Source organism: Trachurus japonicus, chromosome 21, assembly GCF_045865225.1.
Source record: "Trachurus japonicus isolate A0001 chromosome 21, Traja_1.0".
Lineage (NCBI taxonomy): Eukaryota > Metazoa > Chordata > Actinopteri > Carangiformes > Carangidae > Trachurus > Trachurus japonicus.
Window position 1 is genome coordinate 33,448,134 of NC_140927.1, and position 17,953 is coordinate 33,466,086.

At 41.5% G+C, this 17,953-nt stretch overlaps 5 protein-coding genes across 5 annotated transcripts in view; 1 reads left to right on the forward strand and 4 right to left on the reverse strand.

Annotated features, from left to right (window-relative positions):
* Positions 1-17,953, reverse strand: part of LOC146965605 (MAGUK p55 subfamily member 4-like) — a 245,620-nt gene that overhangs the window by 21,693 nt on the left and 205,974 nt on the right. The window lies entirely within an intron of this gene.
* Positions 2,094-3,017, reverse strand: LOC146965607 (olfactory receptor 6N2-like). The gene has a single exon (XM_085766247.1). It carries the CDS (start codon positions 3,015-3,017, stop codon positions 2,094-2,096), a length of 924 nt encoding a protein of 307 aa, XP_085622373.1.
* On the reverse strand, positions 7,588-8,526 carry LOC146965608 (olfactory receptor 11A1-like). The gene has a single exon (XM_085766248.1). The coding sequence runs from the start codon at positions 8,524-8,526 to the stop codon at positions 7,588-7,590; it is 939 nt and encodes a 312-aa protein (XP_085622374.1).
* LOC146965609 (olfactory receptor 13C2-like) lies at positions 11,158-12,096 on the reverse strand. Its single transcript, XM_085766249.1, has one exon. It carries the CDS (start codon positions 12,094-12,096, stop codon positions 11,158-11,160), a length of 939 nt encoding a protein of 312 aa, XP_085622375.1.
* LOC146965610 (olfactory receptor 11A1-like) lies at positions 16,436-17,374 on the forward strand. Its single transcript, XM_085766276.1, has one exon. The coding sequence runs from the start codon at positions 16,436-16,438 to the stop codon at positions 17,372-17,374; it is 939 nt and encodes a 312-aa protein (XP_085622402.1).

Here is a 17,953-nt window from a genome sequence, read left to right on the forward strand (position 1 = left end):
TTTTGTGCAGTTTGCTAATCAAAAATATGTAGTGGATGACATAGTCGTCATATTTATTTATCCAAGATATGCTCTCTCTCTCTCTCTCTCTCTCTCTCTCTCTCTCTCAGTTCTCTCTCAGAACCGGGTCAGAACCAGGTCAACGGTCCCTCTGCTGCTGATGTTAATAGAGGTTCTGTTGAGTGAAAGAGTTGAAAAAGCAGCAAAATGTATATAACCTTGTCAAAAGTCTTTGAATATCTGTGTAATAAAAACTGTAATTATGAATTATATTCATATATTATATCATATTATTTTTACAGGGTATGTCTGTGAAGTTGTGTTTAAGTGTTGTACAACTCTCTAAGGACAAAGTTGCGAGGTGAAAGGTATTTTCTGAGCCGAGCGTCTCATGAGAGCAGCTCACTGTGACCACTGGGTGATAATTAGCTGTTTACAGACTGGCTGTAGTCAGACCCGTCCCCTGACGCCTGTTGTGTTGTTCACAACACAGTGGAGGACACTGATGACACTCATTACAGTGTCCTTACATCAGTTATCAAAGATAATTGTAGCAGATATTGTTTTTCTTTATTACATCCTCTGAGGATTTAATGAACACACACAAAACACAAAGGATGAACTTTCTCTTAACTTTGTCTCCACTGTGCCCTCGCTGACGTCTGGTTAAAGTGAAAAAAGTTCAGGATTGTAACATATGAGTTGTATGAATGAAATAGCCTACAGACACTGTGTCTGGAGAACGAAGGAAAAAGTTGGTGAAGAGAGAAAAACTTAAGTCATAGAAGCAAAACACGTCAGAAACGGAGAATGTGCTTGAATCCTGAGACTTGTTTGAGGAAGGTCGGGTTTGAGTGACAGACCGTTGAGTTTTACTGTGTCCTACTGATGCTGCTTCGCTTCAAAACTCTTCAACTGACCAAACATCAAACGTTCCAATGACAGGAAAATACTGACTTAGTGAGGGGAGCAGTGTGGGAGTATCTCACCACTTACATCTACCTGACAACTGAGAATGAGTGAGCTCATAGACCCAGTAACCCTCAAATCCGCACTAACTGACCACTGCAAAACCAACAACCATGTAATCGACTGGAACAACACAAAGATAATCGGATCAGAAAGCAACAAAACATTAACGTTGGATCAAAGATGAAGTATCAAAGGGAGAAGTTTAGATATGCCATTGTTCCGACCATATTCGGGATGGACTCTGGTCTGCTGTTAGATCTGAGGTCCAACACGCGTCAACAAGATCCTTGTCTCTCCAGTGGCGAGGCATCTAACCCCTTATTCAAAGTGAGAACCAAAACACTGGTCTGCAATGCACACAAACCTCCATGTGACCCTGGAGACCAGACAACCAATAACATACCTGACCCCAGTGCCTGTCTCTGCTGGTGGTTGGTCTACAGGGAGGTGACCCCATGCAACTCATTCAGTTTCCAATAAACAACAAAACAATATAAACTAGTGTTCTGAAATCAACCAACCAACCAACCAAATGTTATTCATATTTGCACAATGAGCCCAAATATGTAGTTTCTTATTACTTTGTATTGGTTTGCCGTTTACTGGATTTAATGTACTCGAGGGCTACAGTAACTGTCAGGATGTGAATACACAAGTCGAGATGAAATTCATTTTCCTGATGGGAAATTGAATTTGACTTTAAAATAACTTTGAAATAAGTTATATGTTTTGTTTAGCAGTGGTCGAGTTTATTTCAATGTTAAAAACTGGTTGATTCACCCTTTGTTTTTTTCTGCACTGAAATTTATCAGGCTTCAGGTAAAGCTAAACTGAAAAGAATTACAAGCTATGACAATGTACACTTTTGGTTTAACTTTAAATAACAGTGCTCAATCAAATCTGAAACAAGCAACAAAAGAATTTATCCCCATGTTATGAGCAGTATTAACCTCATCTACACAGATACAGAAGACTAATTTCATATTAAAGCCAATAATGCTCTATATCACTCATAAAACACAAACACATTTTTATTAAGAAAATCTAATCATCTACATTATCATGACAGATTTTACAATATATATTACATCAATTAACCATGACTGCCGACACAGTGTGTGTTAACGTGATTTGACCTGAAACATCAGCCTCTTGAGGTGTTTAGAGATTTCTTTCATTTTCAGTCCATATATGAATGGATTAAACAGAGGATGATACACTATCATCTGTAAAGTCATTATTAAATGAGCAAATGTTGGAATATCAGATTCAAGTCGAACAATGACAACGTCATAAGTGATAAAACAGGAGAAGTTGATTAAAACCAGCAGGTGAGGTAAACAGGTCTGTGCAGCTTTCTTCCTCACAGCTTTACAGCTTCTGTAGGAGATGATCAGTATCCTGGTGTATGTGAACAGGATGAAGAGCATGGGGAACAGGCCAATGTTTACCAGTATGAAAACACCATATGTTGACAGTGCTAGTGAGCGAACACACTGAAGTGTGAATATTGAATTGTTACAGAATAGACCTTTCAAATTAAAGTGACACAGTTCTACACCATCATACAACAGAGCTGACACTGTGAGCTCACAGGCAGGAACCAGCCAAGCTGAAACCAGGAAGACTTTGATGGTTCTTTTTCTCATGATAGTTGGATATTGCAGAGGTTTACATATAGACACATACCTGTCATAGGCCATGACTGACAACAGTAAGAACTCTGCGGTGGCCAAAGTGTAATGTACATAAGTCTGGAAGAGACAAGCTGAGAAAGTTATGACCTGTCTCTCAGACATGAAGTCAATCAGCAGCTTTGGGTAGATGTTGGTGCTGTAAAGAACAGAGTTGATTAACAAAGCTGCGATGAAAATGTACATGGGCTCATGGAGGTTTCTGTGAATCACAATAAGACACACGATGGTGGAGTTACAGCAGATTATCAGAATATAAACTGTAAACATGATCACAAAGTAAAGATATCTGTATTTCTGCACTTCTACATATCCACCAAGAGTTATATATGTCACATTGAATTCATCCATGAAGTTTCTCCAGACTAAAAGCATTAAAGAGTAAAGCAGACAGATGATGGAAGAGGCACAACAGGCCTCAGCTTGAGGACAGCAGGAACATGTTACCTGTATTACACCATCTGATTCATTCACACATATCAACATCAGACAAAGTCAAGTGTTGGACTCAGTGGGATGTTTTTATCAGACTGCTTCAGCCTCCATGGGTCTCATTAAACTCTGACCCACTGACATGAGACCAAGTCCAGCAAACTCCAGAGTCCAGGACCCAAAGGCTTTGATGGATGTTGTTTCATCTTTGAGTGACTACAATGTCAAATGGTTCATTAGGGTTCAATATTACATTCCCTTCACTACTCACTACTTTTCCTCAATATAATGTGTTGTAGGTTTAATTTTCCTCTCAATCTGATCTCAATAATAACATACTAATTCATTAAATGCAACCTTAGCTCACATGAATATGAAAAAATAAAGAGTGGGCCGTGTTATATTCACAGGTTATGAAGAGACTCTTTAAAAGAGTTTGCTCAAAAAGGCAGATTCAGCCTCAGCTTTATTTGCTTTATTTGCACTGAGAGTGCTCTCCGTTTCCTGATTCGCAGAGAGTCTTTGCTGGCTGTTGTGAATGTCAATGATGTGTGGTTCAAAGGTGAGTTTATTATCTATGGTGAGACCAAGGTATTTAAAGGTTTCCACAACCTCCACAGCTCCCCCGTTGATGCTGATGGGGTTGTGGGCGGGGGAGGGGGTTGATTTGCCTGTGCTGGGGGAGTTCTTTGGTTTGGTTTTGGACACATTGAAGTGCAGGTTGTTGTCCGTGCACCACTGTGTGAGGTGAGAGATGGAGTTATGGTATCCTGTAGGTGAGTTGTCTAATAGTCCAACTACGATGGTGTCGTCTGAGTATTTGAGATTATGTATTAGTGGGTGAGGGGCTGGTACAGTCGTTGGTGTAGAGGGTAAACAGGAAGGCAAGGCAAGGCAATTTTATTTGTATAGCCCGTTTTTACAAACAGTTTGTCTCAAAGGGCTTTACATGGCATCGTAGCAACAGCCTCTGTCCTTAGACCCTCACATCGACTGAGGAAAAACAGGCTCAGTACACAGCTCTGCAGGGTACCAGTGTTGGTTATGGTGTATGATGATGTCACGCTGCCCATTCTGGTGGATTGTGGTCTGTTTCTGAGAAAACTGTGAAAAAATTTACTGGGGATTTCGAGATGTTGGAGGAATGAATGGAGGAGGCATGCCACAGTACTATCCTCTGTCCCTCTCTTCGCTTGGTATGCAAACTGGTGTGGGTCCAAGTGTTGCTCAAGAGATGGGATGATGATGATGATGGCAAGAACCAGTTTCTCCAGGCATTTCATCGGAATTGAGGACAGTGCAACTGGGCGGTAGTGGTTGGGCTCTGAGGGGCGGGGTTTCTTGGGCACCAGTATGATGGTGCATGATGGGAGCAAGTTCTGTGTCACACTCCTTTAGCACCCGCCCCTGGATGCCATCTGGCCCTGGAGCCTTGTCGGGTTTACATCGGCTCAGCTGCCGACGTACATCCTCACTAAAGGGGGCCTGATGGTCTGGCTCCGGGAGGAGGAGGGTCTCCAGCAGCGCCTCACACTCCTTTGAACAGTCCATGATGTCAAAACGGGAATAAAACGTGTTCAATGTTTCAGCAAAGGTTGTAGGGTCGTTTTTTGAGGCTAACTTGGGTTGTGGGTCCTAGACCAGTGAGTGTTCTCACTTTCTGGAATGCTTGCCGGGTGTTCCAGTTTTTCTTTATATCTGAGTTTTGCTCATAGACTGTAAAAAGAATGGACGTAGCGTCCGTGACGTCACCCATTGGTTTTGGGGAGTCGTTTTTGTGACTCAAATATGGCGGCCTGGACAGCGCCATGTTGGATTGGCCGGCCGAGAACCCGCCCACTGGCCTCGAAGCAGCCTGTCCACGGAGCTGCTCGGACCTGTCACTCAACGTTTCCGCGCCCTAATTGGTCAGAGTTTTAACCTAATAACAGTAAAACGGTAGAGTTTAAAAAAAATTCACCCCCCTCAGAGTGTGTGCGGGGGTAGAAACTATCGATTGAGAAAAAAAAACGTTCTGACACCAGGCTTTTAACATGTTTACTGAGGATGTAAAATCGGCGATTTTAACATGGGGGTCTATGGGGAATGCTCCCTTCTGACACCAGCCCCCAGAGGAATTCGAGGGGATTGCAGTTTTTTGAACGCGGAAGTGAGCTTCACTTCTCAGACCCACAACTGCCCCCTTGGTTTTGCTTTGTAGATTTCGTTCTTGATCTGTCGTGTTATGAGTTTGAGTGAGACCCAGTCCTGTTGTTGGAATGTTTTCTGCTTTTTCTTAAAACTGTGCATGATATGTGGGATAATCCAGGGTATTGAGTTTGGATATTTCTTGAAAACCTTTCCTGGAATCGTTGTGAAGATACAGAATTTTATGTAGTCTGTAATGACTGAGAGCCTCTCATTCAGGCTCCCACCAGAGAAGACATCCCAGTCTGTGCAGGCCATAGACCCTTGCATACGTGTGATGCTGTCCTCCGACCACTGGAGGGCACTGTAGGTCTTGGGCTTGTGCTGCTTCAGTTCAGTCCTGTAAACAGGAAGCAGGATGATTTGCTGTAACCTACAGTAGCAGTGCTTGGCAACGAGAAGTGTATGTGTCCGGGATATTCCCATAGCATGTTTTTCCTCCTTGTCTGTATGCTCACGTACTGATGAAATGAAGGCAAGACCTTGTCCAGTCTGCAACTGTTGAAATCACCAGTTATGAACACCGGAGCGCTCGGGTATTTCCCCTGAATGTCGCTAATGGTACTAGCCACAATCTCAGCTGCTTTATTAGAATTAGCACTTGGTGGGACATACAGACAGCTGATGACAACAGTGGGAAATTCCCGAGCTAGATGGAAGGGGTGAAGGGACAGGGTCAACATTTCCACGTCAGGAGTGCAGATCTTGCTGTGGGTCTTAATGTTCTTACACCACCTGCCGTTGATGTATGCAGACCCCTCCACCTCTGCCTTTACTGGATTTATTTGTGCGGTCAGCCCTGATGATGAAGTCCACCTGAGCATCTGGTGTCCAACCATGTCTCCATCAGGGCTAAGACAGAGGCTTCCTTGTAGGTTCTCCCCACTCGGCATCTGGCATGGAGTACATCCATTTTGTTCCGAAGAGACCGCACATTTGACATGATGATCAAGGGGAGAGGGGGTTTAAAGGGCCACTTTCTCAGCCTAGTCTGGATCCCCCCCTCGCTTCCCCCTCTTCCTCGGTCTGATTTCTGCCGGCAAGACACTGGATGGCTTAATCCCACAGGGCAAGGAAGAGCGGAGTTGGAGCAGAGATTCCCTGGTGTAGGTGAGTCCATGATTGCCCCGGGGCTCTGGGAGTAACACTCAGCTATTCCTTGTGCCAATCCATCGGATGTATAGTATGATCACGGTCACATTGTGCAGTGTCATCCGCATGATGACAAGCAGGACTTATTTGACAATTTAAGCACAAAAAGAAAAGAGCCCATCTAGGAAAGAGCCTAATCCCTGCAGCCAAAGCCACCCTAAACAATAGACCCCGCTGGCACTTTCCTCCTCTCTCATTCTTGCCGCCATGTCTGCATACAAGTTGTATGCACATACTGTATGTCTAACTCACTTATGTCATGTCTGCTTTCTTTCTGTTTGATGCTCGCGTGTGTGTTTGTATGTAAAGTCAAGTGAAAACAAATCTTCCTTCTGAGACAAATAAAGTCTAAGTCTAAGCAACAATTTTAAGAGAGACCAACTGGAGGCAGAGACTGAGACTCTGATGTTTGGATGGATATATCTTTATTACAGACTCGGGTTCATCATGGAGTAGATAAAAGAAGAAAATACAAGGACACAGACAATACAAGAAAAAAATACACCAACTTGGTTTTAAAACACATACAGGGACTTATTCCAGTGTTTCCAGAAGCATGACAAATATTTTGTATCACTATGTGCAGGCACTGCTAAGGCTGCAATGATCCCATTACTTCCCTGGCTAAGTCAACACATAAATCCATATATACAATTTCTTAAAACAGCATGAAAAGTGGGCACATTACAGGATACAAACATATGACTTGCAATTGTCCATCTTGGACGCCTAAGTAGGATCCTAAATGCATCATTGTATGCCACCTGAAGTTTTTTCATTTTTGTAACACTGTACCAGCACCACAGGTGAGCTGTGTACAACGAAGTACAATATGATCTAAACAAAGCTATCTTGACATCCTCAGTACACTTATTGAATTTCCGTGCAAGCATATACGTATATTATAGCCTTAACTGAACCAATAGGGACAGATCTGTGAAACATGACATCACTGATTTTATTTTTTCTTCCTAAACTCATTTAATTTGATTAAATTACAAATGGACAACCAACAAGAAGCACAGTAATGTGAATATCATATGAAATTAAGTCTAATGATAATATGTATAAGTTATAAGAACAAATCAAACACATCTGTGAAGATAAACTAACATACAGTATCTCTATTGATTAAACTACATTATGTTCATTAACAGTGTAGATTTAGAAGTGATTTGACCTGAAACATCAGCCTTTTGAGGTGTTCAGATATTTCTTTCATTTTCAGCCCATATATGAATGGATTAAACAGAGGATGATACACTATCATCTGTAAAGTCATTATTAAACGAGCAAGTCTTGGAAAATTAGATTCAAGTTTCACGATAATGATATCATAACTAAAAAAAGTGGAGAAGCTGATTAAAACCAGCAGGTGAGGTAAACAGGTCTGTGCAGCTTTCTTCCTCACAGCTTTACAGCTTCTGTAGCAGATGATCAGTATCCTGGTGTATGTGAACAGGATAAAGAACACTGGCAACAGTGTAATATTTAGAAACATGAATGAACCATACATAGATAGAACCAAAGAGCTTTCACACTGAAGATTAAAAATTGAATTGTTACAGAAAAGACCTCCCAAAGTGAAGTGACAGAGTTTTATATCAGCAGTCAACACGACGGACACTGCAAGCTCACAGGCAGGAACCAGCCAAGCTGAAACCAGGAAGACTTTGATGGTTCTTCTTCCCATGATAGTTGCATATTTCAGAGGTTTACATATAGACACATACCTGTCATAGGACATGGCTGACAACAGTAAGAACTCTGAGGTGGCCAAAGTATAAAATATATAAGCCTGAAAGAGACAAGCTGAGAAAGATATGACCTGTCTCTCAGACATGAAGTCAATCAGCAGCTTTGGGTAGATGTTGGTGCTGTACAGAACAGAGTTGATTAACAAAGCTGCGATGAAAATGTACATGGGCTCATGGAGGTTTCTGTGAATCACAATAAGACACACGATGGTGGAGTTACAGCAGATTATCAGAATATAAACTGTAAACATGATCACAAAGTAAAGATATCTGTATTTCTGCACTTCTACATATCCACCAAGAGTTATATATGTCACATTGAATTCATCCATGAAGTTTCTCCAGACTAAAAGCATTAAAGAGTAAAGGAGACAGATGATGGAAGAGCCACAACAGGCCTCAGCTTGAGGACAGCAGGAACATGTTACCTGTATTACACCATCTGATTCATTCACACATATCAACATCAGACAAAGTCAAGTGTTGGACTCAGTGGGATGTTTTTATCAGACTGCTTCAGCCTCCATGGGTCTCATTAAACTCTGACCCACTGATATGAGACTGACTCCAGCAAACTCCAGAGTCCAGGACCCAAAGGTTTTGATGGATGTTGTTTCATCTTTGAGTGACTACAATGTCAAATGTTTCATCAGGGTGAAATATTACATTTTTCTTCACTCATCACTAGTTTTTCTTAATATAATGTGTTGTACTGTAGGTTTAATTTGAAGAGGACAGAATCATCATGTTTTCCTCTCAACCCAGTAGGTCATTTCACATCTCTCCAGGTTTGGAAAGAACCAAAACTGTGGAAAGTCCCAGGAAACACAAGTGAATTAAATTAAATGCAACCTTAGTTAACATGAATATGAAAAAAAACAAAAAAAACTGGGCCTTGTAATATTCACAGGTGACGTTGGTTTAATGCCCAAATGTTAGCTAATGCTACCCTCAAGTTTAAAGTGGTGGCTAAATCTTATACTTCTAAAACTTTAGAGCATTAGCAGCTAATGTTAGCCTTACAATGTCTCAGTAATATTTGTGACACTACACTAATTGTCTTCATGCAAACCTTGTTTTCCATGAGTTAGTAACTAATGTTACGGACAAGCTTTCTTTTTTTCCACAATTATGAAGACAAATGTTAGACAAACTGGAGGCAACAGAGACTGAGACTCTGGTGTTTAGTTTCTATGATGGGTCAAACTCCAAAAACCCTGTAACCTACATTTCCCATAAAGAATGAGTAAGAAGAGCAGTTCATTTATTTCTCCATTCATGTTTCCAGCAGATTTTCTAACCACTGTGTGTGTATGAGCCATTTCTGTGTTTGGATGTGTGTCTGTATGGGGCCAGTAGGTGTCCTCAGTGCACCAGGAAGGGGGGTTACATAGGTGGGAACTAGTGTTTCCGGGTTCAGGTGTTGCTAGACGAAAGAGCATACAGGGCCTGTCCCAATATGCACACTCGATCACACTTACACACTTGGGCACTTGGCGTGTGCGTTCATGGGCCTAGTGTCAGTGCGCAAGTGTGTCCCATTTCTCCAACGACCGAAAGTGCAGCGCGCTTGATTTGCACTTTACCCACACTTATGGTAAGACCGCATCCGAGCGGTATTTGGCCAAGTATAAATCCCACAATGCACCACGGTGAAGTCCGCCGTCACCCAGAGCCACAAGTCACGTTTAGGAAATGCGATTGAATTAATCTCAATAAAATGAAATTAACTTTCTATCTCATAATTATGACCTTTTAATGTTATATTTTATATTCATCATGCTCTGTTCATGTTTTTATATTTTCGTTTTTCTTATTTGTTTTATTTACTTACAGTTGGGCTTACACATTTATGATTTGAATCTTGCGCATAGAGACACTTTAGGAGTAGATGAGACTGATCCAGCAGCACTGTTTATTAAAACTGTTGCTGTGTGTGTGTAGTAGTTGTGCTAGTGTGCTGTGCACAACGGCACAGGCTGCACTTGTCAAGTGTGTCCCAATTGCTTTTAAATCTCCCCCCACACGCTTGACCACTTAATCCATGCTTGCACACTATATGCAAATATACGTTCCGCCGGCAAAACGTCACCAAAGTGTGTGCGTAACCAAGCACACTGAGCCAAGTGTGGAGAAATGGGACAGCCCCACAGTTTTCGACCACTCTGCTCCGCCATGCTACAGCAGGCGAGTCGTACTGGTGAATGGTGCATTATGGACTTTTGTTCACACTGGTAACAGATGTTGCGCATCGTTTTGGTGAGAAAAATAAAGAAACATTGCAAAGTAACCAATCAGGAAGTCGTCTGTCTTCTTCAGTGGCCGACAAGCGTGTCAATCTAAGTTACTCCGTTCTATGCAGCCCCTCAGTGGCTTTAAGCTTTAGGTTTAGCCTCTACGGTGTGTTTGTCTGTTCTATCTCCACATCTCCTCATCACAGTAAAGCTCTCACTAACATTTTCTCCTCCAGAGTCACAGTCCACATTATTTAAGTGTTTTCAGGTCCAGCAGCAGAAACTTGATGTATAAACTGACTTTTCTGTCTAAACTTGCTGAACTTTCCCCTTAATTGGTTTCCTGCTCACGTGTGTTAATTAGCATGCTACAAACAATTTACAATAAATACATTGATCAGAAATAATATCACAATAGCAAAATATTACAGACTTTAAAATTGTCATTTCTCTCTCTCTCTTTTTTACCTTCCAATGTGTAAAATGTACAATAATATTGACTGGACCATTATTGGCAGTGTCTTTGAACACAAGAAATCACCATTGTTATTTTTCTTATTACTCATTTAATTGGATTACAAACTACAAATGGAATTCCAACAGGAAGAATGACCTGTGAAACATACAGTACTCTGATGTGGATATCATGTGGTATCATGACAAATCAGACACATCCATCAAGATAATCTACTATCTGCATTATCTATTGATTAAACTACATTATGTTCATTAACAGTGTAGATTTAGAAGTGATTTGACCTGAAACATCAGCCTCTTGAGATGTTCAGAGATTTCTTTCATTTTCAGTCCATATATGAATGGATTTAACAGAGGATGATACACTATCATCTGTAAAGTCATTATTAAACGAGCAAGTGTCGGAAAATCAGATTCAAGTCGAACAATGACAACGTCATAAGTGATAAAACAGGAGAAGTTGATTAAAACCAGCAGGTGAGGTAAACAGGTCTGTGCAGCTTTCTTCCTCACAGCTTTACAGCTTCTGTAGGAGATGATCAGTATCCTGGTGTATGTGAACAGGATGAAGAGCATGGGGAACAGGCCAATGTTTAGCAATACCAACATACCATATGTTGTCAGTGCTACTGAGCGAACACATTGAATCATGTATATTGAACTGTTGCAAAACAGACCTTTCAAAGTAATATTACAGATTGTCACATTAATGTATAAAATAGCTGCTACTGCAACCTCACAGGCAGGAACCAGCCAAGCTGAAACCAGGAAGACTTTGATGGTTCTTTTTCTCATGATAGTTGGATATTGCAGAGGTTTACATATAGACACATACCTGTCATAGGCCATGACTGACAACAGTAAGAACTCTGAGGTGGCCAGAGTATAAAATATATAAGCCTGAAAGAGACAAGCTGAGAAAGTTATGACCTGTCTCTCAGACATGAAGTCAATCAGCAGCTTTGGGTAGATGTTGGTGCTGTAAAGAACAGAGTTGATTAACAAAGCTGCGATGAAAATGTACATGGGCTCATGGAGGTTTCTGTGAATCACAATAAGACACACGATGGTGGAGTTACAGCAGATTATCAGAATATAAACTGTAAACATGATCACAAAGTAAAGATATCTGTATTTCTGCACTTCTACATATCCACCAAGAGTTATATATGTCACATTGAATTCATCCATGAAGTTTCTCCAGACTAAAAGCATTAAAGAGTAAAGCAGACAGATGATGGAAGAGGCACAACAGGCCTCAGCTTGAGGACAGCAGGAACATGTTACCTGTATTACACCATCTGATTCATTCACACATATCAACATCAGACAAAGTCAAGTGTTGGACTCAGTGGGATGTTTTTATCAGACTGCTTCAGCCTCCATGGGTCTCATTAAACTCTGACCCACTGACATGAGACCAAGTCCAGCAAACTCCAGAGTCCAGGACCCAAAGGTTTTGCTCCTGTCATGTGTCATTGGGTGGGTTTACATGGACAGTCCACAGTCAATCTATTTGTCCTGCACCTTTGCAGGGCATATCTGTGACTGGATGGCAACAGCTGATTCCCTGTAGACAGATGGTGAGTGCAGTCAGCCAGAATGGCCTGAACTTTCTTTGTGGCTCTGGCTCTATGTAAAAGTGAGATTTCTTCTCGCTCAATCCCAGCAATTTTACTGCACATTCTCACAACGCAATCCAGCCTCTTCTTGTTCTTCAGAGAGAGAGACCCAAGAAACCCATTTCAGTAATGCTTCGAGAGAATTTCTTCAAATTAGGGCCAAATTGAGGATCAACCATTTTCAATGCCAGTGGTTCCCGGTGTCATCAAAGTGATATCTCAAGATTGCCTTGATCTATTCCTGAGGATAGTTTAGTCTTGAGTCAAGTTCAGTTTGTTGATCTGACTTGTTGGTGGTCTTCTTCACTTCTGTCTCTGGTTGAGGTCGAGACCAGGCCTGCTGTCCCTGGTTGTCCACCACATGCCCATTAGTCTTGCTGATTTTGACCTTTAGATGATGATGAGATGGAGTACTGCAGCAATTAGTTATGTCTCAAGCTTGAAAACTGATTACATCACTGCAGTGCAACTCAACTGAACCATTTGGAGGACTTCTTCAGAGTCATCCTTTCCTGGGCAATGACAGATCCAACAATCCTTCATGGCCCAACCTATCCCAAAATTCATTGTCAAAGAGGGGCTGCGGGGGGTACCGAGTGCTCGCGGTGGAACAAAGAGGTAAACTCCAGGTGTTGCGGGGTGCTCTTGAAGCTAAAAAATTAGAAGAATGAAAAAGCACTGGGCTTACTTCAGGCACTCACTCATAGGAGACAGGTGATGCGTAAAAGCCTTTAATTAATCAGGGCATATGGAACATTAGTAAAAACCGCCAAATCCCAAAATTCATTGTTTGTGTGACAGTTGAGGTTCCTGTCACTATGCCTCCAATTGATCATGTGCCCTGGCTACTTGGCCAAAGGGATGTCCCTTTGGGTGACTGGCAAGCGCTCATGACTCTTACCCGGGAGGTGTGGGTTCAATCCCCGCCCGGGCCCTCTTCACCTTGCCACATTCGCAAGTTATGAAAATTATATGGCAGCAAGCTACAGCAGGATGACCCTGTTAAATGGAAGTTTAGCATTTTAGTATTGTGTTTCAGCTGAGTTCAGTGGCCAACAGTACATCTGTCAAGGCCAAGGGCCAGGAATGGTGTAATGTGATGAATAGGTAAGGGTGGACACAAAGCTGGTAATGCAAAGCTGGTAATGCAAAGCTGAAATTCTCTGTAGACCAGACCATCTCATTTCAGTTCAGCCTTCATGGTCTACAACGGTTACAAAGGCCACAGCTTCATGAACTACATTCTCCGAATTGGGACAAAGCTGGCTTCAGTCTCTGTTTCCATCTGTTGATGCATTTGATCTAGAATTTCTTAACTCTTCCACACTGAAATTCCCCACTGACCACAAAGGCAATGAGCTGTTGACTGTCATCAGTCATCAGCATGATGTGTGGTTAAACAAACCCCAACTCTGCAGGGTGGTAGGAGCGCTCGGAGAGGTCAAACAGTGCCAACAAAGACAAAACAGAAAGTTCATCCTGAAAGTGATGGCCAGTGTTGTTTTGCATCATACTAATGTCCAATTAGTCTGCTCCAATTAACTCTAACAACGCCACCATGGTTTACACAGAAGCTGATGTAAGGACACTGTAATGAGTGTCATCAGTGTCCTCCACTGTGTGCGTCTCCTGCACAACACAACAGGCGTCAGGGGACGGGTCTGACTACAGCAAGTCTGTAAACAGCTAATTATCACCCAGTGGTCACAGTGAGCTGCTCTCATGAGACGCTCGGCTCAGAAAATACATTTCACCTCACAACTTTGTCCTTAGAGAGTTGTACACCACTTAAACACAACTTCACAGACATACCCTGTAATAATAATATAATGTAATAATATTTAAATTCTGGATGTAGAATGTCCTTGTGTCAGGGCTGCCCCTGACCAAAATGGGGCCCTAAGCGAAAACATTTCTTCGGGCCCTATTATTACTATTATTGTAATTATTATCACCAATATTATTATTATTATATAGGCTACAACTACAATCCTAATAAAACATACTAATTCAGTTCCAAACAGACTGATATTTCAAAATGTAGCTACATAGAAATTTAGTTCCTTCTGTCAACAAAAGTATCAAATATACTCATTTCTATCAATAGGCCTATTTATCTCTAATATCTCCTCCAAAGCTGCCTGTCATAGATTAAATTCACCAACAGATGGCGACATTTTACATTCATTAAAATAACATTAGCCAAATCCTTGTGTGGTGATAAAATAGATTATAAACTTTAGCCGAAAATACGACCAACAACTGATAAATTTACCACTGCCTTTCAACAGAGGTGAATGCATATGCGGACAAAGGTGTTAACAAAACATTTAATAAATGGTAAGGGCCGCTAGAAAATTAGCCTACTTTGATCTCCAGACCACAGTCCACATCTAGACTCTAGCTAAATGGACTGGAGGCTAGCATCTCTCCTCTACCTCTTAAGTAGCAGCAGCAGCTGTGCTGAGCATGGAGGTTTAGTGCTTGCTTATGCTACAAAGTTTTACATTTTTACTAGTGCTGGCATTAACACCATTAACGGTGTTGACGGACATTAACGGCGTTAACGGCACCGTTAATACGGCACAGCACTAACTTCAACAAATACCCACCTTGCTTTTTTTCCCTCTTGCTTGCGCCTGACTCGTAGGTTCTTTTCGAAGCCATGATCACATCTTCACCTGCAGCTGCTTGACAAGTGCCTGCAGCATGGGCATCTGACCAGTGATTGGTCAGATCGATTGCTATCAATCATTGCAGTGACGGCGCATGTGGTGTCAGATAACAAGAAAAAAAAGGTCTCTTCTCTCTCTTCTCCTGCCTCGCGCTGACAGCTGATCTAGTAGCGCGCCCCACGGCTGTGCATATGCGCATCCTTTGTGCAAACGGGGCCCCTATTGGATCGCGGGGCCCTACGCACTGTGCGTGTTCTGCGTGTAGGCAGGGGCGGCCCTTGCCTGGTGTTATCTTATGCCATCTGAAGAATTACATTTGTTAATTTGGGTGTTTTAGCTCTTTTCTCTGGAGCGGAAAAAGACGCAAATGAGATCATAAATCAATGACTGAAAAACAACATGATTTGACGATGATAAGTCGACTAAAGGCAAAACCTGATGAATCAGATTCGACTATGAAAATCCTTAGTCGAGGACGCCCCTACAACACAACCACTATTAACATCAGCGGCAGAGGGAACGTGATGTGATCCGATTTGATTTTGATTCACAAGGCTATGATCGGATTCCAAAATGAAAATCGTTGCATCTTGAAGCATCAAAATATCAATCCTATACATAAATTTTTTGAATCATTGTAACTTCTTGCTACTTTTAAAACATAGTGTAGCCGAAAATGTAGTACTTTCTTATTTTAGTGGAACAACTGGTGCAACTGATGAGGCCGAAAATGAGTGGATTGAAAGTTTGTGAATGTGCCTTAGCTTACCAACACGCGGAGTAACTCCGCTAGCTGAAGCCAACAGGCGGATCTGCTTCATTGCAAGAAGCGATTCTTATATTCACTGCTTCGCTCGCATGGACCGGAAGGGAACATGAATATCCGCCACTACGCATAGCGTATTTGTGACTGCCGCCACATTCAGGCGATTTTCCTTTGCCTGCCTACTGCCCGACACAATGTGGAAGCACAGCAGTGTTTTCGTAATTACATACGGGGGTCAACAGAATTTACACACGACAGCTTTAATGAGACCCATGGAGGCTGAAGCAGTCTGATAAAAACATCCCACTGAGTCCAACACTTGACTTTGTCTGATGTTGATATGTGTGAATGAATCAGATGGTGTAATACAGGTAACATGTTCCTGCTGTCCTCAAGCTGAGGCCTGTTGTGCCTCTTCCATCATCTGTCTGCTTTACTCTTTAATGCTTTTAGTCTGGAGAAACTTCATGGATGAATTCAATGTGACATATATAACTCTTGGTGGATATGTAGAAGTGCAGAAATACAGATATCTTTACTTTGTGATCATGTTTACAGTTTATATTCTGATAATCTGCTGTAACTCCACCATCGTGTGTCTTATTGTGATTCACAGAAACCTCCATGAGCCCATGTACATTTTCATCGCAGCTTTGTTAATCAACTCTGTTCTTTACAGCACCAACATCTACCCAAAGCTGCTGATTGACTTTATGTCTGAGAGACAGGTCATAACTTTTTCAGCTTGTCTCTTTCAGGCTTATATATTTTATACTCTGGCCACCGCAGAGTTCTTACTGTTGTCAGTCATGTCCTATGACAGGTATGTGTCTATATGTAAACCTCTGCAATATCCAACTATCATGAGAAGAAGAACCATCAAAGTCTTCCTGGTTTCAGCTTGGCTGGTTCCTGCCTGGGAACTCACAGCGGCAGCTGTTTTGTACGCTAATGTGAAAATCTGTCACTTTAATATGAAAGGTCTGTTCTGTAACAGTTCAATATTCACACTTCAGTGTGTTCGATCGCTGGCACTGTCAACATATGGTGTTTTCATACTGGTAAACATTGGCCTGTTCCCCATGCTCTTCATCCTGTTCACATACACCAGGATACTGATCATCTCCTACAGAAGCTGTAAAGCAGTGAGGAAGAAAGCTGCACAGACCTGTTTACCTCACCTGCTGGTTTTAATCAACTTCTCCTGTTTTATCACTTATGACGTTGTTATTGTTCGACTTGAATCTGATATTCCAACACTTGCTCATTTAATAATGACTTTACAGATGATAGTGTATCATCCTCTGTTTAATCCATTCATATATGGACTGAAAATGAAAGAAATCTCTGAACACCTCAAGAGGCTGATGTTTCAGGTCAAATCACTTCTAAATCTACACTGTTAATGAACATAATGTAGTTTAATCAATAGATAATGCAGATGTTAGATTGTCTTGATGGATGTGTCTGATTTGTCATGATACCACATGATATCCACATCAGAGTACTGTATGTTTCACTGGTCATTCTTCCTGTTGGAATTCCATTTGTAGTTTGTAATCCAATTAAATGAGTAGTAAGAAAAATAACAATGGTGATTTCTTGTGTTCAAAGACACTGCCAATAATGGTCCAGTCATTATTCTTGTACATTTTACACATTGGAAGGTAAAAAAGAAAGAAATGACAATTTTAAAGTCTGTAATATTTTACTACTATGATATTATTTCTGATCAATTGTAAATTGTTAAACTTCAGCTGTAGCATGCTAATTAACACATTCCATGAGCAGGAAACCAATTAAGGGGAAAGTTCACCAAGTTTAGACCCAAGTTTAAAAAGAGAAAGTTGATGCGAACGCCTATTTGGGATTACCGCTATCATGGCAGAAGCAGCAAGAAAACCAAAGAAATTAAAAGTTTTGTCTGAGGAGACTGAGGGTGCACTCACACTAGTGCCAGTTGATCCGTACCGTGCTGAAGCACG